This window comes from Eurytemora carolleeae, unplaced genomic scaffold (genome assembly GCF_000591075.1).
Source record: "Eurytemora carolleeae unplaced genomic scaffold, Eaff_2.0 scaffold1033, whole genome shotgun sequence".
NCBI classification, from domain to species: Eukaryota; Metazoa; Arthropoda; class Copepoda; order Calanoida; family Temoridae; genus Eurytemora; species Eurytemora carolleeae.
Genome location: NW_019396924.1, coordinates 102084 through 127271, shown reverse-complemented (window position 1 = coordinate 127271; position 25188 = coordinate 102084). Strand labels below are relative to the sequence as shown.

The 25188-nt window shown below is 33.1% G+C and overlaps 3 protein-coding genes across 4 annotated transcripts; 1 reads left to right on the top strand and 2 right to left on the bottom strand.

The window, feature by feature from the left end:
• Window positions 1-1072: 1072 nt before the first annotated feature.
• Window positions 1073-6227, bottom strand: LOC111710172 (NADH dehydrogenase [ubiquinone] 1 alpha subcomplex subunit 8). Its single transcript, XM_023484229.1, has 7 exons — window positions 6050-6227; window positions 5229-5317; window positions 4747-4831; window positions 4131-4220; window positions 3733-3870; window positions 2560-3175; window positions 1073-1175 (listed from the first exon to the last, which is right to left on the bottom strand). Exons 1-6 carry the CDS (start codon window positions 6125-6127, stop codon window positions 3080-3082), a joined length of 576 nt encoding a protein of 191 aa, XP_023339997.1. The 5' UTR covers window positions 6128-6227; the 3' UTR covers window positions 1073-1175; window positions 2560-3079.
• LOC111710169 (glycosylphosphatidylinositol anchor attachment 1 protein) lies at window positions 6112-25178 on the bottom strand. Its single transcript, XM_023484225.1, has 17 exons — window positions 25023-25178; window positions 24390-24510; window positions 24046-24147; window positions 23745-23826; window positions 23221-23283; window positions 21445-21561; window positions 19913-20053; window positions 19440-19533; window positions 19104-19227; window positions 13569-13673; window positions 12788-12856; window positions 12508-12619; window positions 10956-11131; window positions 10473-10597; window positions 9968-10054; window positions 8512-8638; window positions 6112-7139 (listed from the first exon to the last, which is right to left on the bottom strand). Exons 1-17 carry the CDS (start codon window positions 25120-25122, stop codon window positions 6974-6976), a joined length of 1911 nt encoding a protein of 636 aa, XP_023339993.1. The 5' UTR covers window positions 25123-25178; the 3' UTR covers window positions 6112-6973.
• On the top strand, window positions 12781-18908 carry LOC111710171 (uncharacterized protein C1orf50 homolog). Of its 2 annotated transcripts, XM_023484228.1 has the most exons (8): window positions 12781-13299; window positions 14077-14138; window positions 14422-14504; window positions 14825-14871; window positions 15316-15436; window positions 16160-16200; window positions 16911-17034; window positions 18694-18908. In XM_023484228.1, the coding sequence occupies exons 2-8, from the start codon at window positions 14129-14131 to the stop codon at window positions 18784-18786; spliced, it is 519 nt and encodes a 172-aa protein (XP_023339996.1). In that variant the 5' UTR covers window positions 12781-13299; window positions 14077-14128; the 3' UTR covers window positions 18787-18908. The 2 variants fall into 2 exon arrangements, with proteins under 2 accessions (XP_023339996.1, XP_023339995.1); XM_023484227.1 differs by lacking the exon at window positions 12781-13299 and having other exon boundaries at window positions 13680-14138.
• Window positions 25179-25188: the final 10 nt, after the last annotated feature.

Below are 25188 nucleotides of genomic sequence, written 5' to 3'. Positions count from 1 at the left end.
TAAATATGCCTCTGTCTAGGATTAATCTGTGTGAACATTGTGTTGGCATGAAATCCACAAGAAATCCTACTTTAACAATATTCAGACAAACAAAATCTGCCACAAATTGTCGAATTTTTATTTATGATCATTTATCCGTCTGCAGGACAAATTAAAAATATAAGAAATTTGCGTAAGAATGAAATTGATTCTAATCTACGCACTGCTGGAAGTAAAGACCGCAAAAGAAGTTTACAATAGTAAAGAACAATAGCAAAAATGAACAAAATCTCAAAAGTAGTCTCTGAATTCTCTTGTTCAACATAGATAAGTTTTTCCATGAGACCTACCTACTGTATTAATATCCGCTTCTATTTGTCGGAGTTCTTCCAGTTTTCTTTCTCTCTCAGCCAGTAACTCCCCTTTTTCTTTCTAGAGAAGAATAACTGTTAATTGTGGGCTTCCAAAGTATATACTTAATACACTAAATTAATTAATCTATATATAAATTTGGCTTGTCTGTCTGTCTGTTTGTCTGTTTGTTCGTTTGTTTGTTTGTTTGTATCCAATAAACGTCAAAACGGCTGAACCGATCGGGCCCAAATTTTTTGTGGGACATCTAGGGACCCCAGGGAAGGTTTATGAAAAATCAAAATTTCAAATATTTGTCTCCATCAAAATTCGATCGTCATTAAATTTTTAAAAATTTTGAAAATCCGCGAAATTTTTTGTGAAAATCCGCGAATTATTTTTGTTTTGTTTTAAGATGTACACAAAGAGAACATGTTCACAACTAATTCTAAGGCTAGAAAGAAGGGCGCGAAGCGCCTTGAATTTCTAGTATACTAAATTTATTAAAATACTTATTTTTTAAAATACTAAATTTATTTACTTTTTATATTTTTGAAAAAAGTATTAGCACATAATTTCTTCTAGATATCTATTTTCCCAGTTTTAACAATAAAAACCTTTTACATTTGAAGCATAGTGGATTAGGGAATAAATATATGATAACATATCTGAGGAAAGGGGGGAGGGGAGGATTTTTAACAAAATATTTACTAAGTTAGTGAAAGTACAGATTTATATTAACCTTGAGATTTCTGATGAGAGCGGATTCTTCTTCTAAACTTGTAAGTTCATTTTCAATCTGAACTCTGGCTTTCTTCAAAACTATACTCTTAGATTTCACGACCCTAATGTAGAAAAAGTGATAATTTTCAAAAAAAAAAATTGAAATAAAAGACGCACAAGCGTATTCGGGGGATGCTATGGGATCTCAGCCCTCCCCCCTAGATTTTTCTATGGTTTCCGGTGGGTATTTTGGTCCCCAAATGGTGCTGAGCCCCCTGCCCCCACTAAAAAGAAAAAAAATGACGCCCCCCCCTCCCTGGACAAATTCCCGACTACGCCCCTGAAAAGATGTAACCATTGAACTAATCTAAAGGATTTACAACGGTACCCTTAAAGCCTTTGTGTATACGTAGAGCACAAAGATATGCGTGTTAACCTATCGAAAACTGCTTGTATTCAGGCTTCAACTGCAAATTCAAGTGTGCGCTGTGTTGAGTTCGTTTTTTAAAAAAATGGGAGACTGAATGGCTGCTAGAATGAAAGTTAAAAATTTTAAAAATAAAAAAGACAGAAATATTGTAGCAGGAAAGTGATGGGTTGATCTTTCCTGCGATCAAAAAGGGGGTTTTGCCCCCCCCCCCCGTTCTTTTTCTATCCCTTGTACAGACCTAACGGATTTATTTGTGTTTGTATGTTAATCCTATAAATAACCCAAGCCACGCCGATAACCCAAGCCACGCCAATTGTTCCGTTATTCCAGAGGCCCGGGCGCTGGTGGGATGGCCGGCCAGCTCCCGGGGAACTAGGGTTAAGCTCTAGGCTGGGTGGAGTGAAATTTGGGGAAAAATGACAGTTGAAGACCAGCTCCCTGAATAATAGGTTCCCCTGGAGATCTCCCTAACTCTGGATAATCTTTATTCATGCTTATTGATTCGTATAGTATTTTCTTATTTCTATTCGTGTTTGTGTAAATAATAATAATAAATTGTAAAACCGACTCGCTGAATATTTGATAATATGAGTTGTTGCCTTGAATTTTTCATATACTAGAATATTTCCTCATGTACCAAGTTCTCAGCAAAAATAAAGCAGCGAAAAGTGCATAGGTAGAAAAGTTTAAGTTTTAACTTGGTTTTAATAATGGTATAATGAGGTAATGAAATTCATTTAATAAACAAAATTTTTTTAAATATCCCATTGACAGGGTTTGTTTGCCGATCAACACTGCTTCTTACATAGATAGATTTTTTAAAGAATAAAACCCACCCCTTAAGGAGGTAAGGAGGGGGGGGGGGATGTAAATGATTTCTTAAGATCTGGGGAGAGAATGAAAAATTGGACATTCAAGAGTTTTTTCATCCTTGATAAATTAATTTATTTTTTCCTAAAAATCATTTATTTCCCCAATTGAGCCAATAAAACCCTGAAGTAAAGATACGTAACTTCTGATTGATTATCAGAAAATGTACATTATTATACACCCCTGGCTTATTGGATAGAACTAACCTAATTGTGGCCAATTTAGTTACTGTGTCTGTTTCGTTTGACATACTTCTCTGAAATTAATTAATTAAATAGTTTAAACATTTAATTAATCAACTTTAATTATAAGATTTAGATGACTATGTAACTAAATAAACTACAATATAACGAGAATATTCTCTGATAGCAAATCTTGTCTTAGAAACCCTGAAATACACATTTTCTTTTAAAAAAGCAAATCTTTAAATCACGGACGTAAGAGAGTCCGAGACTTGAAACTGTCAAATACCGTAAAATTTAAAGACCCGGTGCTAAAAAAATGTGTATTTAAAAGCATATTTATCTGAGAAAAGAGAAATCTTCTGAGAAATTCAGGTCTCCAGATTACACCTTGAGAAAAAACAAGTTTATCATTTTAATTCTCTGACATTGTCTGGAACAAGACAAAATTGAGAATTTATTCCTGATAAACTCGGGGGTTTCTGTTAATCATTAGACCCGAAGCAAGGACTCCGCTGGGGTTGGAGTAAATATCCGACAGAGTTTATATTTCTCCGCCGTGGTTTTGAGGGAATCCAACTCCTCCCCAGGATGCGTAATCCCGGGGGAAATCTGCGGGAAGACTCTTCAGCTTTTGAGCCTAAAAACAAAATGGACGTCAAATTTCAATCCTAAATAGCTATTTTATATTCCTCATTTATTTATTGTTAAATTGGTGTTTTTAAATATGAAGTATCTTCAATTCCTCGTGGCTTTCTCAACATCTCCAAACTAATTCCTTTTCCTTTTAAACTGTTTTTTAATCTTTCTCTTCTTTTATTTCGGTTTCATTTCCTATTTCTTTTACTTTGCCTTTTTTACTCTTTTCTTCTCTTATCTTCCCTTTCTTATCTTGCATTTTTCTTTAATTTATTATTATCTTCCTTTTTTACTTTCTTTTCTCATCTTCCATATTCCATTTTCTTTATTATATAATTTATTTTTCTTTCTTTCCTGTCTTGTTTCATAAGCGATTCTTTTGTCTTCCTTTTCCAAAATTTTATTTTTTATTTTTTATTTTTTACATTTTACTTTTCACTTTTTGAACTTTATTTAATATTTAAAACTTGTTCTATAACAAACTACATAATACTTTTTACTTTCTTTCCTTTCTTTTATTTCTTTGATTTTCCTACGTAACTTTTGTCATTTTTTTACCTTTTCATCAGCCATCCATCCTGGGGCCTCCTCAATAGGTTTAGGTCGGTCAGTGTGGTGGATCTTAGGTAGACAATGGTAACCATAGTGTGGGCGTTCAATCTTCAAATTGTCCATCACACAGGCGTCATATGCAGACTAAAATGCGCAATATTAAAATGTAAAATGCGCCAAATCCGCCAAGGAAGCAATATCCTTGTTCTCAGGGAAAACGTTTAAAATATCTTAAGTTTAACAGATTTAAGAACTGATTTCGAATTAAATGTAATATTTACGAGCTTTCTAATCCAAGAATCCAAGCACTGTCTTGGCTTTTCAAAAAAAATACATTGAGACAAATTCAAACAAAATCGAACCTTCGATGTTTGTACTTTTTACAATTGTTTTGTTGGTATTACCTGTGTTTTCCTACATTTAGTAAAAAGCATGTCAGCTGAACCTCTCTCTAGACACATGGCGTAGGAAGTTAACTCCCCGGCACAGCTATTCTACAATATAAATACAGCAAATCAATTATATATAACAAAAATAATACAGGGAGTGCTCGCAAAAAATGAAATTGAATTCGATGACGATTGCTACTAATTTTACATTTATCTGTTGCGTATATAAGGGGAAAATAAAACGTCTTATTTCCAAGAGCGTGGCGTCAATATAAATTCACAGAGCTACATTATTCCACTCAGATTATCATTCAGATATTACAACCTACAAATGTCGAATTCAATTCTATGCATTCGTTTATAGTTTTCGCTAACATCCCCTTTAAGAGTTATGAATTTTCTATATAAAAAAACAGTAAAAACAACAACGTTAACATAGTAACACAGATTTTCAATGATACATAAGGGGCGAAAGACACCGTAAATTAGGGGTCACTTAAAATTACGTTGTTAATCCTCTGTCAATGTGACAATAAAAAGAAAAAAGTCAGCTTAACTCCCTTCTCTTCTCTTAAGTTTCTTTTTTAAGTTTCATTTTTCGTTTTTTTCATCGTTTATAAATTTTTTTTACCTTAATTTTAGAGAAGAAATCTAGAGCACATGAAGTCACTTCCTTTCCTTCTTTAATGCATGCTCGAGGGTCTTCAGTTTCAATTCTATGGAAAATATTTCTAAAATTCAAGTCAAATTTTTCGTTTATTCATAGGGTCTACTCCAGAGGCTGCGATTTAACAGTTTGGTTTGGAGTCTAAATCCCATAGTCAACCTATAACTTTCAAAGTGAGCTTTTTTAAAATAATTTATCTGATTTAATTCGAAATTTAATTAGTTCTGACATATCTCAAGAACCCATCATTATTTTTGTCTCAATGGGGCTTATTTCTCCTGAATTATTTAAATCGTGGCCTCAGATCATGTAAATAACTTGTTTTTATTTACATTTAAAAAAACAATTCAATTTGATTTGGATTGAACGCCCTACCCCACTTAACATATCCCCAATATAATTTGTTAAATATGTTATGTTTACAAAATGGTTCTTATAAGAATTACCTGCAAAGCATGAATTCATTGTTTTGGACTTCACAGTATTTTCCAAGATGAAAAGCCCCAGCCTTCAAATAAGGGGTTCCAAGGGGTACCTAAATACAATAATTCAACAGGGATTCAGGGGACCAACAAGGAGTTCCAAGGGATACCTAAATACAATGATTAACCAAGGATTAAGGGGCCTAATTAGGGCTTCCAAGGGGTACCTAAATACAATACTTCAGTAAGGATTACGAAACCTTTGGGTTTCACGGGTATGGATGGTCAAAAGCGAGATTCGTTTCACAGAAACTTTTAATGTTTTTAGACTTTGAAAGGTTTTACGACAATATGAGAAGGTTCCAACATTTCAAAACTTTATTCTGTAGAAGTTTTCTTTCATCAAACATGCAAATTTCTTACTCTAGAAGAAAATATAAAACAAAAACGACCGTTTTAAAATGATCGTTATTGGTTTGTTTTTGCCTTATATTTTCACCTAGGATAACAAATTTGCATGTTTGATAAGAGCAAACGTCTAAAGAGTAAAATTTTAAATCGTTGGACCATTCTCAGATTGCCATAAAACCGTTAAAAAGTCTAAAAATATAAAAGTTTCTGTAAAATGAATCTAGCTTTTGCCCATCTGGGTACCTTAATACAATAACTCGGCAAGGATATTAGGGGGTTCCAAGGGGTACCTTAATACAACAATTCAGCATGGATTAAGGGGATCCACTCTTACAATACGGACAGGCCTCTGACGGAGAAGCTGGAGTGATTTGTTCAGTTTCTTAACATTGCCGCCCCCGCCTCAACACCGCCCATCCCCATCCCCTCCTTACCTCCTTAACGGTCAGCTCCGCCTCCTCAGGCAAAAAGGTTTTGGCGGCTCTAGTCATGCTACCTGAAACACAATTCATTAAGGTATTATTTAACTCGAGAAAAAAAGGCAATGCCCGATTCACAACAGTACACTTGACAACTTTATCGGGTAAAAATATATAAGATACCGTTGTTTTTTTCAACTGACTCAAAAAGTGATTTATTCTGATAATTTCTCCATTGCTTTTTAAAGAAATGCGCAAGTTACTTTCGCAGAGAACCCGTAAAAGAAACTACGGTTTGAGGAAACAAAAACATGGATATCTAATTCATACTTGATTAGAAAGAGCTTTTAAGAAACCGTTGTAAATCGTGCATTGCTATCTTTGTATGGAGCGTCACTTAAAATTACGAGTTTAGTCCCTTTAAACAGGAAATACAAGATACAAACAACATTAGCTTTTCAGGGTTTCTTTTTTATCAAATAAATCTGCAATTTATCGGATAAACACAGTGATAACTTCTTGTAAAATAAAAAAAACTATTTTAAAATGGGCAACATTTTCGACCTAATGAGTTTAAATGGATGTTAAGCAGAATATTTTTGACAGGACAATAAAATTATGAATCCCTGAACATTGTCATTAATTCGTCATTTAAATAAATTGACAAAGAAAATACATCAAGGAATGTTTTTTTTGTTTTTTGTTTTTGTTTTTTTAATCCGGAAACAAATATAACAGAACAGAAGGTAATCACAGCACTATAATAATTAAGATTTGTGACGGTTTGTAATTAAAGAAGGTTTAGATATAATGATGCAGTTTCTTGATGCATCAAGATGCATCAAAAGCCAGGTACAAAATAATAAATAAAGAAAATCAACATTACTTTAAAATGAATTTGAAAATATTAAATGCTACAATAAATATCACACGCGGAGTTTATTCCTTCTTCTTTTTCTCCTCCTCCGCCCTTCCGCAGATTAATAGATAGATGATTATCCAACAAGGGAGGAGGAATACAGCACCGAGGTCAAAGAGTACATTTCCATAAATACAGCTGTCTACAATACTGTACAGGATACTTCGACGCCATGCCTCCAGGGATCTAGAAATAAGAAAATAAATTTAAGTCTAATAAAAATATATTTGCAGATGGGGATAAGCTTCAAAGGAAATGAGTTTTTGATATAAACTCTTGATTCTTTAATCTTCCCAACCGATGTCGTAGACCTTTGATATTCTAAGCTGTGAATTCTGATAGATCAATTAGTCCAAGTTTGAAGGTTCAAGCATCAGGTTGTAAATATATATAGGAACTAGAAATTCAAGGTGCTTTGCGCCCTTCGCCCTTTTTTCTAGGCTTTTAGGGCGCTTCGCGCCCATCTCCTATTTAAATAGTAAACATGTTCTTTTTTTACATTTAAAATCAAAGAAGAAAAAAATTTTGCGGTTTAAATAGCGGATTTTCAAGAATTTAATTTTTTTACAAAATTAAAAACTTTTAAGATACATTTGTTTTAAATTTTTATCATTCATAAACCTTCCCTGGGATAACGCGAGGTGCCACAAATTTTGATGGAGACAAATATTTGAAATTTTGATCATTCATGAACCTTCCCTGTGGTCACATGATGTCCCACAAAAAATTTGGGCCCGATCGGTTCAGCCGTTTTGACGTTTAATGGATACAAACAAACAAACAAACAAACAAACAAACAAACAAAAAGACAGACAAGCCAAATTTATATATAGACTAGCCTTATAGGGCGCTTCGCGCCCATCTTCTAAATTAATTGTGAACATGTGTACATCGTAAAACAAAACAAAAATAATTCGCGGATTTTCACAAAAAATTTCGTGGATTTTCAAAATTTTCAAAAATTTAATGAAGATCAAATTTTGATGAAGACAGATATTTGAAATTTTGATCATTCATAAACCTTCCCTGTCACGTGATGTCGCACAAAAAATTTGGGCCCGATCGGTTCAGCCGTTTTGACGTTTATTGGATACAAACAAACAAACAGACACCCAAACACCCAAACAGACAGTCAAGCCAAATTTATATATAGATTAGAAAATTTGAGTTTTGTCCTATAGTAAAAGTATCATGTTCTGTAGGCTAGTTACGTTGAGCTCCAGGGTTATTTACTTTTCTAGCCGAAAGCGTGACCGTTCTCTGCAGCTAGGCATATAGAAGTCCAAGCAATTTAACTAGGGTGATCGTTTTACACGTTGAAAAATTATAAATTGCAAAATGTAGTTTACTAGGGGTGGATTCTAATTGACATTCTTGTACAAGTAAGGGGTCATAATAGGTAGATGGAATTACTATAACACAACTTACTCCACCAAAAATTTGTCAAACAAAATTTCAATACATGGTTGGTTAGTAGCTTTAAACTCCCATAAGTTTGATAAGTCGACAAGTCGGTATCCATTTTCTGCGTTAGATAAAAATTATATATTTCTCTCACCTGATAACTAGCTTATACGCCCCTACATCAGGAAAGGTTCTGATAGTATCTATCGTGGATATAATCCCTGATAGGATCAGGGGATGCTGGCTTAAACAAATCAGGAACAGAACCAGCTTCTTCAATCCTGATAAAATACAATATACCAGATAAATCCTGATCAAATACAATATACCAGATAAATCCTGATCAAATACAATATACCAGATAAATCCTGATCAAATACAATATACCAGATAAATCCTGATCAAATACAATATACCAGATAAATCCTGATCAAATACAATATACCAGATAAATCCTGATCAAATACAATATACCAGATAAATCCTGATCAAATACAATATACCAGATAAATCCTGATCAAATACAATATACNTAATAAAATATAATCAGATATATCCTGATTTAATACAATTTAATCAGATATATCCTGATCAAATACAATATAATCAGATATATCTTGATCAAATACAATATAATCAAATAAATCCTGATCAAATGCAATATAATCAGATAAATCCTGATCAAATACAATATAATCAGAAAAATCCTGATTACAATATAATCAGATATATCCTGATTAAATACAAAATAATCAGATATATCCAGATTAAATACAATATAATCAGATATATCCTGATTAAATACTATATAATCAGATAAATCCTGATCAAATACAATATAATCAGATAGATCCTGATCAAATACAATATAATCAGATAAATCTTGATCAAATACAATATAATCAGATAAAACCTGATCAAATACAATATCAACATGTAAGTCTTGATCAAATACAATATAATCAGATAGATCCTGATCAAATACAATATAATCAGATGAATCCTGATCAAACACAATATAATCAGATAAATCTTGATCAAATTCAATATAATCAGATAAATCTTGATTAAATACAATATAATCAGATAGATCCTGATCAAATACAATATAATCAGATAAATCTTGATCAAATACAATATAATCAGATAAAACCTGATCAAATACAATATCAACATGTAAGTCTTGATCAAATACAATATAATCAGATAAATCCTGATCAAATACAATATCAACATGTAAGTCTTGATCAAATACAATATAATCAGATAAATCCTGATCAAATACAATATCAACATGTAAATCTTGATCCAATACAATATAATCAGATGAATCCTGATCAAACACAATATAATCAGATAAATCTTTATCAAATTCAATATAATCAGATAAATCTTGATTAAATACAATATAATCAGATAGATCTTGATAAAATACAATATTTAAAGTACTTACCGACCAAATTGAATTTTGGGAATCAAGATTTGACAATTTTTTAACTTAGAAAGTTTTGTATTCTTCCTTGAATAATGAAGATTCTAAATTTGACCTTTTTTCCTTATTGGCGACCAATTTAATAAAATTGACAAATTATTTCACTTTTCAAATTTACCTTTTGTAGTTGAAGCGAGTAGAGTAAGAGGTAGGTAGAGGATAGTAACCAGGGTTGCTAGAGATATATTTACAAGGGAGGTACAACCTAGAGAGATAATATTAATATGCTAAGATCAGAGCTTATGCTCCTTTTTTGGATCCGGCTCCAAAAATAGTGAGGACATGACAGGTCAAATATAAATTAGGTAACGATAAATTAACAATTATAAAATATAATAACCCTAAAAAAGCGGTTTATCAAAATATTTTTCAAAAAGATTTGACCAATCGTTTTTATTTTTAGTTTTGGCCTTATATCTTACAAAGTATAAGTTTAGTACAATAAAAGCAATACTGAAGAATTAATAGAAATAGAAAAAGCAAACGTTTCCATCCTTTTAATACACAAAAAAAGTTTCCCCTAAAATCCTCTTTTTTCCCGGAATTCAGCGAATAAAACCCTAGAAAAGAGACGGCAATGATTTATCAAGAAAATATACACTCCATAAGTATGTGTGACCCACCTGCTAGTGCAGCTAGCTCCAGGCAGAGCAAACATTTTGTTACTTCCTGTGTTCCTTCCGGTAAACACAGTTTAGGTCGGCTCAAGAATGGAAGGAGAAGAACCAGCACAGAAAATGATCCCAAGCTACAAAAATAATTTTAAAATATAAATTAAGTTTTAGTATTATAATATAGAGATAAAATAGTAAACATGTTCCTCATATTAAAGGACAACATTGTACAAATTTCTATGTTGCAAAATAAATTATGAGGACGCACATTTGAAATCTGACTGTTGACGGCGCACAAAAGTGTAACAAACATACAAATATTAAATACACACATTAATATATACTTGTTAATACAACGTTCATTTTTGTTTTATAAAAAAAAGAATGAAAGCATAAAATTTAAGTTGTTTTGCAAAAAGTTGTACCTAACATGAAAAAAATCTAATTATCATAAAAAAATATCTGTTTATCAGACATCAATTGTGTTTTTACCTGATCGGAATCGACTCTTCTGGTCCAATCTCAAACATTGCTCCGAAGAGCGCGCCAAATTTAGGCAGGTAATAAGCAAAGAGTCCAAGCGCGTGTGCGCAAAAGAATATTGGGAGAACCTTGGAGAAGTTTGGAGGAAGGAGCCAAGGAACCGGAACTTCAGAATTATCAGGACTCTTAAAAAATATGATCAACTCAACAAATAAACATGATTAAGTTTCTCTTTCTCAAACCACTAAACACTAGAAGATTGGGTCAAAGAAATAAAAATAGAAATTGAGAGTTTTCCAATATTTGGTCCACCCACATTATGTTGGCAGTTTTGGAAATTAAAATATTTAGTTAAAGTTGTAATTTAATTCTCATGACAATCATAATACAGACGGCGATTATATTAATAAAAACGAAGACGACTTTTCATTGATATTAATAATGCTTTCATCCATAATAAGCATTTTTTAAATTAGTTTACAAGTTAAATAAGAGAAGCTGTAAATTAACATGTTCTCTATGTTGGGATGTTTACGTATCTCTGGTGTTGGAAAGATTGGTAGAAAGGTTAAAATATATTTGAAAAGTCGTCTTCATTGTATTGACATATACGACGACTATTGTAGCTTTTCATGTATGGTCACTTTCGTACAAATGTTTAAGATTTTTTCTTTGTTGACTAGATAAAATAGAAAATAATTAAAATAAAAAGCAAGATTAAAATCTTAAATATTTTAAATAATAACTCCTCTAATTGAAGAGCTATTAACCAGATAAAATCAGATATGTTACCATCATACCTTCTCTAATTGAAGAGCTATTAAGAAGAACCAACAAGTTTTGAATTTAAAATATGTACCCAATTGAGTTTGATCTTCTAATCCTTGTGTGTAAAATCAAAACTAGGGGAGCTACGCGGTCACTAAGTCTTACCAGCGATATCGTATAGAAGGGGGGGAATTCGACATTTTGCGACAACAAATTTTGTACAGGTTGCGCATGGTCCTAATAATTGAGATAGAAGGCTGAAATTTTGCATGCAGCCTCTAAGTGTGTTAATCTACATGGATCACGAAGAACGTTTTAGATCGGAGGTCACTGACCTCCATTAACTTAAAAAAGGGAAAATACCACTTGCAATCTAATTCAATTATTATAATTTAATCCGACAAAGGCACACATATATCCAACCTCCATTTTGACTTTCCTTCGATAATGACCTCCAAAAAAGGTCAAAATATTAAATCAATGAAAACTATGTCATGTGAGGTATCAAATCATAGGTTTTTTGGAGTTCCAATTCCATTCTGACACTCCTTTTTGACCTCAGATGATCCTGGATGTTGTTACCTCCAACATTTGCTCACCATCAAAGCATAGGTTTTATGGTATTCCGATTCCATGACCACAATTAGAGGCTTCAGTCTTCTATCTCAATTAATAGGAGTTAGGACCAAACGCAAAGTGTCGAATTGCATTCAAACCCCCCCCCCCCCCACTACTCCCTATGTCTAGTTTGCAGTGATGAAGACTGACAACCTACCCCAGGCATGGTTCTTACCTTATTGTCGTTCTGTTCCGCCAGCAGTTTAAACCAGAGACCCAAGGTGGTAAATAGAAACCCAGCAGCCAGTAATCCAAACATGGGCATATACAATCCAATAGATATGTACCTTAAAGTATTTAACATCCACATTCAAATTTATATTTATATATTTATTTTTATATTCAATTTTTATACACATAAAAATTGGAATTCGTTGAATTTGGAATTAAACAATCGATTTATATTTTTATTAATACAATTTCTCATGTAAATGGTCTATTATTTTTAATCCTACCTACTACCACTGCAGAGAATATAGAAGAAAAAACTTTGATGGAATCTCTCCAAGAGGTTGTTTAAGCTCCTTAAAATATTAATAATAAATTGAATTATACTGTATGTATTGTATGAACTGCACATACTACATGTACTATATAAGCTGGATGTAATGGATATACTAGATTAACTTTCATGTACAGAATATATGTACGGTACAGAGATAAGAGAGTAGCAAAGATCAATTGAAACCTATGATATGCGATATTTTCCACAGCCGGTTCTGCTTTGTACTAGTACGTACACAACTAATCAGCAGACATCTGTATTCAAAAATATTTAAGGATTTTTTGGATACGGATTAAAAAATTTCAAAAATAGACGAAGCTTAACCCGTAAGGCCTAAATGGGTAGTATATGCAGCAAGTGGGCGTAAGATGGCAGTCAAAAAAAGTCATGAAACTGTAGGAATGCGTGCCGGGACACTTATGGCCTGCTTCGCCTATCCAAGTAGAACATATGCACAGTCTGGTAAGTCCGCGGTACTGTATGTGCTGTATGTACTATAAAAATTGTATGTACTGTATAAACTGTATTTACTGTATGTACTGTATAAACTGTGTACTCTATCCGTCTGGAATGTTTCTGTATATACTGTACGTACTCACTGTCCGTACTGTACGTAACGTATGTACTTTATGTACTGTATGTACTTATGAACTGTATGAACTGTATGTACTGTATATACTGTATGTACTCTAAGTACTGTATGTACTTTGAACTGCATAAACTTCATGTACCTGTATGTACCCTCCAGGATCCTGCCAAGTGTATAAAAATCAGATTTCATTCTTCCTTTCTTCCTGGTGTACACACCTTCAAGGGTTACGGATTCTATACCAAACCTTGACAAAAATTATGTAGAACATTAACAATGATATCGAACGTCATAACATATAAATACCTACATATATTTGATTTTTTCCAATTGCTTTATGGTGGTAATAAATAAAAATATTGGGTACACTTACAGTAAAACATTTACTACCGCTATATACAAGTCATCTTTGTATATATAAATACATGTTTTGAAATATCAAAGCTAACGCTATCCAATCGTAATTGTCTGAAGTCGGGGTTTCATAAATTCTTAGAAATTATAAAGTTGCGGAGAATATTTTTGTGGCGTAGTTAATATCTAGTTGAGAGTGTGAGGAGGCCTAGACCCCCCTCCCCTATTCAACCCCTGAACGGTGAATTAGGATATTACGATCTAACAATGAATACTAATTTTAAATTTTATTTAAGAGATCAGTTGCTGGAAAACCAACAAATATTTCACAACGGCAGGAGGAACAAAATGGATTTAGGTAATATTAGATAATTAATTGAAAATGATCATTTCCTCATCACAAAAATTAAAAAAAAATTCTGAAAATATGACTCACGACCCCCTGGTATTCAATAAGCAAAATGACCAGCAAAAAGCTTTAAGAATAAAAAGAAATACGTTTTAAGCGCTGGGCCCCATAGCTCATCAGCTACACGCGGTGCTCGGTCCAGAAATTTCTAAAATATTTTTTTAAATTGTACACTTTCTCGACAGAAGAGGGAGATCTTAATTCAAGATTAACCATAAAGTGTTGTTTTTAGTAAAATTGGCAGAAAAGATCCAAGGGGGAGACCAGTTTAATATTGGAGCAGCAGCAAGCAAACTTATTCTTATTGCAGCACAGGTAGCATATATTCAGGGCGCTTAACAATCCGTATTTTAGACTTTGTGTATTTGAGACTTTTATGTAATATATTATAATCATTTATTTTTTAATAGCAATCTCAATAATTGTGTTGGTGGAAAATTTTCAACAATATTTCATTTGAAAAGAGTTATTTGATTGAAAAACACAGTCCCTTTAAATAACAGGGAATAATTTTTGATCATTAGGTAGAGGTCAAATGCGTATTGCATAACTTTTTTTTTGGGGGGGGGGGGAGGATTTTTCAATAACACATACAGTAAACACCCCTGTAAAATAATTGAAGGATTTTGGTTTAGGTCAAGTTTCTGCAGGACCAAGCTCTAAAGATTCTTGCGGATGCAAGGTTAGAAATATTTGATTTTAAAGAGGATGTTCAAACATTTTACGAAAAGGGTAGAAACAAAGCTTTCCAAAAATGGCATGGCTAACAGAGATTGTATCACATTAAATCTTAAAATGCTACAATAAAAAAAACTGTATCAACATCAGTCGTATATTAATATATTAATTATTGGCGTTTTTCCTTTCAATACCAGTTTTGGTTTAGAATGAATACAGTCTGATGTCTTAAGTTCTGTAATGTACGTCAACCATCTTACGTTATAAATATTTAAATCTTTTGTTTTATTTCGAATTGTATGACTGGTTAATGAAAAAATGGACATGGAAAGCCATTAAAACATTAAAAAAAATCAGCTCTTTGCAGACATTCACGACATCAGGAGAAAAAAAATATTATCAAAGGGGGGGATTTTTTTAAAAGAAAATATGCATCCCTGTTCTTCAGGTTGGATAACCTACTGAACCAGACTACCTGCATCTTTAAAAAGATCCCCGGGAGAACCTACTATGTGTACAAGCAACGACGATTCCCAGAAAGGGAGATAATCAGTATGATTTCTCCAGAGGTGAGATTTTAAACATTGAGATTGAAAATTACGTTCTTCTTAGAAGTAGTGTTTACAGAGATGCGGAGGAACAATTAGCACATGAGATTAAAAATCTGGTCTATTCTTACAAACAATCCTAAAAGGATTCTACGTGGCACTCATTTATAAACTATGACCAACAGTTAGTTTAGAATCTTCATGACAGAAACAATCTCGAGCACTGACGAGGGTCAGCCCAGACCGAAATTATATTTTCAAACAAGTGTGGAATTTACACCTACTTTATTTACATTATGAGGTTTGAATCATCATTGACGCCAAATTTTTAATTTGATCTATTAAGTATTAAAATTACCGAAAGACAAATATTATCATAATTGTTCTTTCTCAAAAAAATGCGGTCTTGGCCTTCCTAACACTTCATTCATGCGAGATGTAGTTTCTTCAATTTTCAACAACAAAAAATGGGAAAAACCAACATTTCTGTCATAATAATACATGTAAGGCAAATTAATGTAAAATATATACGCTAAATGTACATTCTTAACACAGCGCACACTTAGGAATTCCGATAAGTTAACACACACATATCTCTGTACTTGACGAACAAATTTTTTAAGGGTACCGTTGTTAATCGGGCATTACCCTCTTTGCATGTTGAGTTACTTTAAATTACGCTTACAGCCCCTGTAACACCCCAAATTAGATAAAAACCATGAACAATCCTTTTCATGCCTCTAGGAGTGGGGAGATGACTGTCCAGTTTTCGTTGGTTCATACAGGTATTTATAAATACAATTTATACATTTTTTATGGAATCATCCGTTCTTCTATTTTGCTACAGTGGTAGGCGTTTCTATTAATACAATGAAGACGACTTTTCTATTTAAGTTTTGATTTCTAATAAAATTTACAAGTTAACAAGTAAACAAAGAGAAGCTTTTAATTGACAGCTTCTCATTGTTTCTATTATTCCTGTTTCGAGGATTTTTGATAATGAAGACGACATTTTCATATTATCGAGAATATTATGAAATATTAACTATATAAGAATGGATCGAAAAATAATAGATGACTATTGTTTAGAATTAAATTGATTATTGTACGATCCGATTTGAGTGTTGCAACTTTCTGAATTTGTATGGACGCTACGTTCTTCAGCATGAGTCGTGTTTAACAATTTACTCCTTATAGACGCAACAAATAGAAGTAAGATTAGTAGCGATCAAAAGCGCTTATTTTTCGCCGTAAGCCTATCCTGTTCTAAAACGAATTTCACTCTCGACATTAGGCAATAAAATCTAGCTTCTCATTTTTATTTTAACAAAATCTGTTTGAAAAGGAATTGAGTCTTTGCCTCTAGGTCTAATTTTCTAATCCCTTTATCTTTCCACCCCAATGTCGTACTTAAAACTTCAGATATTTCAAATTATTACAAATTTTAGTTTGAACCAAAGACTCAATTCCTTTGCTTTAATTGTTCTTTTTGTAGACTGGAGGAAGACCTGAGTTGGACAAGAACTGAGGATATTGCAAAGAAAGATGAAGAATTAAAGCTGATAAATAAAATGCTAGAACACAGCTCTAAATCAGCTGTAGAGTTTCTACTGTACAAGGTATCGTACAACAGCAAGAGAACGAGAAAACACTGGAATTCTTGTCACCTTTTAGTTTCTTTAATTATGAATGGTCGCTTTGGATTTTTCAATTTGAAATTTAAAATTGAACTATTTTTAAACATTTGAAACATTTAAAGAGCTGCAATGCAACAATTACAAATTTAAAAATTCCTAACCATATTTCTTGAGTTAAAGGGTAATAAAGACGACATTCATTCCACTATTATTCAGTTAATATTCACTATTATTCAGTTGACATTCATTCCCCTATTATTCAGTTTTTACTTTATGATAAGTAAAACTTTCAAATTCTAAATCCAAGTGGTTCAATATGTGCAAAGTTAAATAAAAAACTAAACCCTATTTAACGGGACTGTAAACAAGGGCGTATACAGAAATAAATGTAGGGGGGGGCAAGATTTGCGCGAAGCGCAAAAATTTTTTTTGCCCCCCCCTAGGAGCTCCTAGGGGGGGGCAAAATTCGAACTGTAAACTCATAACACTTGGCTTCTTGGATATCAGGCATAAGTATAAGATACTTAAAAGGCACACATACAGTCCAAATAATTACCTTCTAAGCATTGTTTCTAAAAAATCGACATTTTATTATACTTTTATAGGTATATTTAGTATTTAAACTAGAGATAGTAAAAGACATTTTTGAAAATAAAAACTTAACTTAAACTTAAATTCTATGAGATGAAAAGAAGTACAAAGGTCCAGAAAATAATTATGACTTGTAAAAGTTTCTGTTGTGAAAAAAAGTAGGAGTACAATTGCTGCAATCTAAGAATGAATGATAACTCAAGGCTTATAATTAACAGTATTTGATTCATGATAATTATTAATCAGCAATTCACAGATACCAGTCACAACGGCAACTTTTAACAGACTCACATCACTACTACACAAGACTAGCATATAATGTAAAGTGTGTGAGCTGTACAAATGTATGCAGACTGTGTGTTCTCTGAACCCAACTAAACTCTGTGTACTCTGTGAACTTAAAAGTTAAAATTAGGTTAAAATGGTTAGTTAGGTTAACTTGGTTACAGCATGAGCACTGCACTGTAATTATATATATTTTAAAATTTTGATTTTTTATAATAATCATGAAAAGCAAACTTATTTTTTTTGTGTTCTTCACTCTTCAGTTAAGATTTGAAAAGTGTGAAAGGCTTGCAGAATTCTAGGGGGGGGCTACGCCCCCCCCTTTACAAGTCTAGGGGGAGGCACTGCCCCCCATGCCCCCCTCCTGTATACGCCCTTGACTGTAAACCTTATTTGAAGTGACCCTCCAGACAAACATGGCGCTGCCCGATTTACAAAAGTACCCTTAAAAGCTTTGTCTGATCCAGAATGAATTTGATATCCATGTTTTTCTAATCAAATACGAAACAGATTCCATTTTTTTTTAATGGTAAGTTTCATTTGGGTGTTCTTTGCGAAAGTGAAAGTGCATTTCTTGCTAATAAGAAGCAATGGAAAACCTATTACAGTTAAATACTTAACGAGTCAGCAAAACGACAGTATCTTCCACATTATTGGTCCGATTAAGGTTTCAAGGTTATCAATGTAAATCGGGAATTGCCTTGCCATGCATGGAGGGTCACTTGAAATTCCCCTGAACAGTCCCTTTAATCACAGCTTATCTAGGAAAAGGATAAGAAGAATAATGAGGAAACAGAGAATATGAAGAATGAAGACGAGAGAAAGATGTTGGAAGAACTCAAGATGCACGAGGACTAAAGATGATCTAGTCCTGGCTTTGAGGACAATTGTAATTTGTATTCTAGTGTAAATATAATATAAAAATATAATAATTAATAACAATAATTAGTTGACTGTGAGATGTTTATCAATAAATAATATCTATTCAGCTGGAAGATTTTTTATTTGTTAATTGTTACATAATGACAAACTTTCAACTTCAAATTATCATTCAACGAAACTTGTATAAATACATTATAAGCCAAAAAATCAGTTTCGCTGTTATAAAATAGATTTTTTGTAAGATGGCANTTTGGAACAAAATATATTTATATATTTGTATAAAAATATTCTACCTGTGAAAAAGACCGTGGTTTCCTGTAGGAACTCCAGTAGCCTGAGCACTCATCATGTTCAGCATAGTCTTTAGTGATCTCATATACCCGTTATACGTGTCAGGTTTAGTAGGATCCTCAACACCTAGATAGATAGATAGAGATAGATAGATAGATAGATAGATAGATAGATAGATAGATAGATAGATAGATGATAGATAGATAGATAGATAGATGATAGATAGATAGATTTGTCACATATAATTATAGACCGCGCGATGATTAGATGTGACAAATATGAGTAGGAGATCAGATTTAGATGACTAAACTGTTAAGATCCCCTCTTTTTATGAATACCTTGAAACATTTGATGGAGTCCCTCCCTAAGTGTAAGACGGTTTACTAGGTTAACTAGGTCTAGATTAGGAAGCTGACCATTCAACCCTTCAACCTGATACAATTAAAACAAATTAAATATTCTCAAAATATTTGTAATACATCCTATATACTACTTTCTACATATACGGATGTAATTACACGTCTGTGCAATTACATCCTCTATGTGCGTCCATCCTCATTCCTCAATGTTGATAAATCAGCAAACATGATGTAAAACATTATATGTCATTTCATGTCCTCTCACGTCCTGTCACCTCCTGAGATGTACTGTCTGTCCTGTCACGTCTAATCATGTCCTGAAATGGCTGGTCCTGTCGTATCCTGTACTGTCCTGTCCTGTTCATGTCATGTCATGTCATGTCATGTCAAGTTTGTCATATAGTCCCTTATTTCAAATAAATATGAATATGTCCATCTTAATTTAGTAATACCTTGACATTGATATGGGTAAAGTCAGGTGAATCTATCTCCAAGTTGACTGCTGCCTGAATAGATCCTGCTCTGCCTGGTAATTCACCGGCTTTAATACTCCCATCCCCATATCCTACTCCATGGTAGCCTTCCAGCCAAGCCTAAAGTTAGTTCAATTTCAGAAAGTAAGACAGCATTATAATACATCTTCACCATATACTACTACATTGTAGCATTACCGCTATTCCTCTGCACTGCAAATTAAATAAAACTAGCCATACTGACCTCACACTATAACCTAGCTAATCCATGGTAACCTTCTAGCCAAGTCTATAATTATTAAGTTAGAAAAGTAAAACATCTTACTGATAACTCCATGGCAGAAAGAAATTTTAGTGAAAATCAACAAGCCAGCAAAAAAGTCCTTATCTTAATAAAATATTATTCGTAAAATAATCTTGTCTCTCGATAAGGTTTAACCCTACTCCATGGTAGCCTTCCAGCCAAGGTTCCAGTCTATATTTCTGATTTATAATTAAGAACATCAAATTTTATTTTTAATGTTATCATTTTCAGTATTTACAATACTGTATTTCATTGTAGCATTAGTCAAAATACTCGCCTTTATACTGCCAACCCAAATCACCATCCATAGAGGCATTCAAGCTAAGCCAACAAGTCCGAAGTGAGACAAGTATAAACCCTTACTTGTAGCCTTGTACTTCATCACGCATACAGAGGACGTGATTAAAAAGCTTCAGCTCGGGTTGCAATTCCTTAAACCCTGCTTTAAAACACAATCTAAGACCCAACTCTGACGACAACTTATGTCACGTGATTGACAGCTTCAAGATATCAGACTCGACTTAAGAAGTTAGCCCCTATGAAAATAATACCAATCTTGGTTGGTGTTAGTGGAGAATAAGTGTCAATGTTAGTCTTTTTTTCATCAGAACCCGGCATGCGCCAATTCAAACCATGAAAATCCTCCAAATACAATATTAAACCGGTTTATAGAAACTCAATTCTGTTGAAAATTAGATGCAACTTAAATACAAAAACTCAAGCTGTAAATAAGGCCCATCCACAGCTTAGATCTGAGTCGCATTTTCTTAAAAAATTGTAATCGCCAGCTCAGATGTCTACTCTAAAGTAGTCTTCTAGCCTAACAGAGATATCAAAAGTAAGAACTTTCATGTCTTCTATCGATTCAATATCTTACTAGTTCCATCACCTTGCTTTCATAATAATATCTTCTGGGCATAGTTGATACCCTACTTTATGGTTTATATATTCAAGTCTACGTTAAGTGCAGAATTGAGGTATTCTTCAAACTTTAGGTCTTTAAAGTGCAGAAATTTTATATTTTCCTAAATCATTCATCCATGAGGCGTTTTAGCTTTTACACTCCTTGATTCTTTTCTTTGTTTCCATTTATTAAGGTAACTTACATTAAATGTCAGATCTTTTATCTTTATCAGGACTGAATTAAAATTCATACCAAATAGAATGCTTCTACTTGTCACTGGTCAACCTACACTGAAATTTTTACCTGAACTCCAAGAAACTCATGCTCAGTGACGAGAAATATGATGTCCTTGGCCCAGTAGATCTGGGTTCTGAAGAACTTGGCAACCGCTAACAGAGCAGCAATTCCACCATCAGTACTCTGAAAAACTACTTTTATCTAATCATGACAAATTTAAATTAATAGCAAGTCAAAAGATTCAACAAAGAATCAAACTTATTAACCTTCCAGTTCCACACAATTAATTATAAATAATTATTCTTAACTTTGTTATCCATTGATGGTCAAGGGACAACTTTAATTGATGGATTTAGCATCGACTCTCAAATTCACAAGTGCCCACATTGGTTTGACAATATCCCCAGAAAACATCCGATCTTTGGATTACTAATATATATCAAGACATTTCACAATACTTAGTTTATTTTTTTTACAATGAGCATTGAGCACGGTGGTTTGTAATTTGTATGAAGTGTTGGTACAGAATAAAACAAGACTTCATCTTCAGCCTGGTGCAACTGAAAAAGGAGTCTAATCCCTGATGGGTATACAAGCCATGCATAACGATACCAGTTTTTTACTCAACCAGCTGTGAGGACTGGACTGTGGTGGAAGATTTCTCTCAATGTGGTTTTAGGGCTTACAACTCCCCATTTTGCATTAGTGGTGCAGTTATTGGTTTCCATAATACCCCTTAACTCAGAATGAGTATAATAGAAGAAACACAAGAAGCAATCCCCTTTACCCTTCCTCCTACAAACCTCCTTATCTCTCTCCTACCTGCTCCACAACTCAATGTCAAAAGAGCTATTTTGAAAGAAGACCTCAAAGTGTAGAAACAAGAAACAAAAAGCAAGAAGAAAAAAGAAAATTGAACAGGAAAAATTGGAAGGGAAATCTCTTGATATTAGGGATGGGGGCTTGGAAGATGTCCCCTCCCCCCTCCAGAGAAAAAGAATATCTTTTCTTTTTATTTTCAAAATAAAATATGATGGAAAGATGTACCAAGAAGAAAATAAAAAACCAGAAATATTCAAATCTCAAAATATTTTCATATGATATCATATAAATATTTAAAATTATTGTAAAATATTGTAAAATTTAATTAAAATTTATTATGAAAAAATTAAAATGCTGTGTTGGTAAAGAAAGAACAAGACAATACATAATATATTAGAGTTCATATTAACCTTATGTGGGGAGTTGGGAGGTCTGTGTAGTACAGATAGAACAAGGCAACACACAATATAATATAGTTCGAATTAACCTGATGTGGGGAGTTGGGTGGTCTATGCAGTACAGATAGAACAAGACAATACACAATATAATAGAGTTCATATTAACCTGATGTGGGGAGGGTCTGTGTAGTACAGATAGAACAAGGCAACACACAATATAATATAGTTCGAATTAACCTGATGTGGGGAGTTGGGTGGTCTATGCAGTACAGATAGAACAAGACAATACACAATATAATAGAGTTCATATTAACCTGATGTGGGGAGTTGGGAGGTCTGTGCAGTACAGATAGAACAAGGCAACACACAATATAATATAGTTCGAATTAACCTGATGTGGGGAGTTGGGAGGTCTGTGCAGTACAGATAGGACAAGGCAATACACAATATAATAGAGTTCATATTAACCTAATGTGGGGAGTTGGGATGTCTGTGCCGTACAGATAGAACAAGACAATACACAATATAATAGAGTTCATATCAACCTGATGTGGGGAGTTGGAAGGTCTGTGCAGTACAGATAGAACAAGACAATACAAAATATAGCATAGTTAATATTAACCTGATGTGGGGAGTTGGGGGGTCTGTGAGGTGCAGATAGAACAAGGGCCTCCGTACTGGCCGCCTAGCAATAAAATTATCATAGCAAAGGATTGTCGTTGACATAGGTTTTTAGATCTAACATAATTTACTGATTGAAATATCGAAGATCTACAATATTGGGTTGCAAAGATATATTGATTATTAAAACAGAGTTTATGACAGAGACTCAATTCCTTTTAATATTAAGGTGGGGGTAAATACAAACACACATTTTTACCCCAAACTCGGTGACAGGGGTGTATGAAAAATTGGACATCAAAAGGCAAACTTTTCATCTTTTTCCATATTTTTGACGCAAAAATTAGTTTTTCCCCAAATTAAACCCTAAATAATTTTACCTAACTTCTGGGAGAAAAAAAATATTTTCCAAAGGGAGTGGGAAATGATTTTTCAAGAAATGTTCACCACTGTTTGGTGAAGCTTGTTAAACAAAAATATATATCGCTAAGAATTAATGTTCTGTTAGTTTTTAATATTTGTTACCTTTGGTGCTCTTAGTATAGCGTAGACATTACTACCAGTGAAAGAGCTGTTTGCTAATGGATAATCCAAACTAAATGTTTGTCTGGAAAATATCAACAATGAAGAATAAATAAACAGATTAAATAAATAGTCAACAATCGTCAACAAATATCAGTTTGCGTGATCGCACTTGACTTTTTAGACACAGAAACTATACATTTTCCAGAACTTTCTTGAATAACATGAATTGCTAAGTAACAGGCCAAGTATGATGAATACATAAAAATTAAAAACACTAAATTAGAAAATTGCTGATATTTTCCTGTAAACATCAAGCCCCAATTGTTTGAACTGTGCTTCAAGCCAAGGAAATGGAGCTTCACCGGGATAACGAGCATTCTCTTCCTTCAAGTCATCATAGTACCTTTAACATAGACAATTCAATCGATTGATTGATCAATCAAATCAATCATTTATCTAAATTCTTCAAACCATGAAAAATCAATCAACCATTTTATAGTATGATAAATGAAAGATAAATTAATTGATAAATAATAATTAAATGATTAACCATCATTCCTTTAAAATTAGGGTAAAGCTCTCGTTAACCCAAATAAACATCCATCAAACACAAGCCCTTTCTCCCACTATAAAAAAAATAATGACCTCTGCGCTGCTTTTTGCTCGTTGAACTCTCCAGTGACTAGACCAGGTAGTAAAGCGTTTTCAGAGAAGTATGTCTTATGATTGTAGAGAGGGTGTGGGAGAACAAATAGAAATATCAAACCTTAACATTTCATAGTTATAAAAAAAAACATTATTATCTCACACAGACAAGAAATTTTTGACCGGAAATTTATAAAGTCAAAAAAAAAACACAATATTTGAATTGTAGGGAACATTTTTATACATATAAAGAAATGAGGTACCACAGTAAAATGTAATCTATAGGGGAAAAATTTCAGATTACAAGATTTAACAAAATAAATGATAATAAAAGGGATGAATAGCAAGTAAACTTAGGTTTGGTAGGAAAAACGTTAAACAAAAATAAGAAGGGTAAAAACAAGATAAAAAAGAGAAGACACGAAAAACAAAGGCTTGATGGACCGAATTTAACCAATTTTAGCTAGGTCGCTGAACTACCTAAAGCTGGTTCTAATCTAGAACACTGATTTAAAGTTAAATATTCACTAGGATTTGAATAGGTTATATACACTTAGAATCGGCTGCAGGTAGCTCAGCAACCTCTCCAACTCATTATATTAAGTTGTACTGACATGAATTATGGAATTTTACCTAGAAAGTATGAAAGCCAGGATATCTTGTTGTAATGTTTAATAATAATATTCCCGAGGGCAGTCCTCTGTCTATTGTTGGGATCCGTCAAGATACCCATAGCGGAGTTCACCTAGCTCCCTTCTAACTATCTAACTATATATCATCTATCTATCTATTCGTCTAA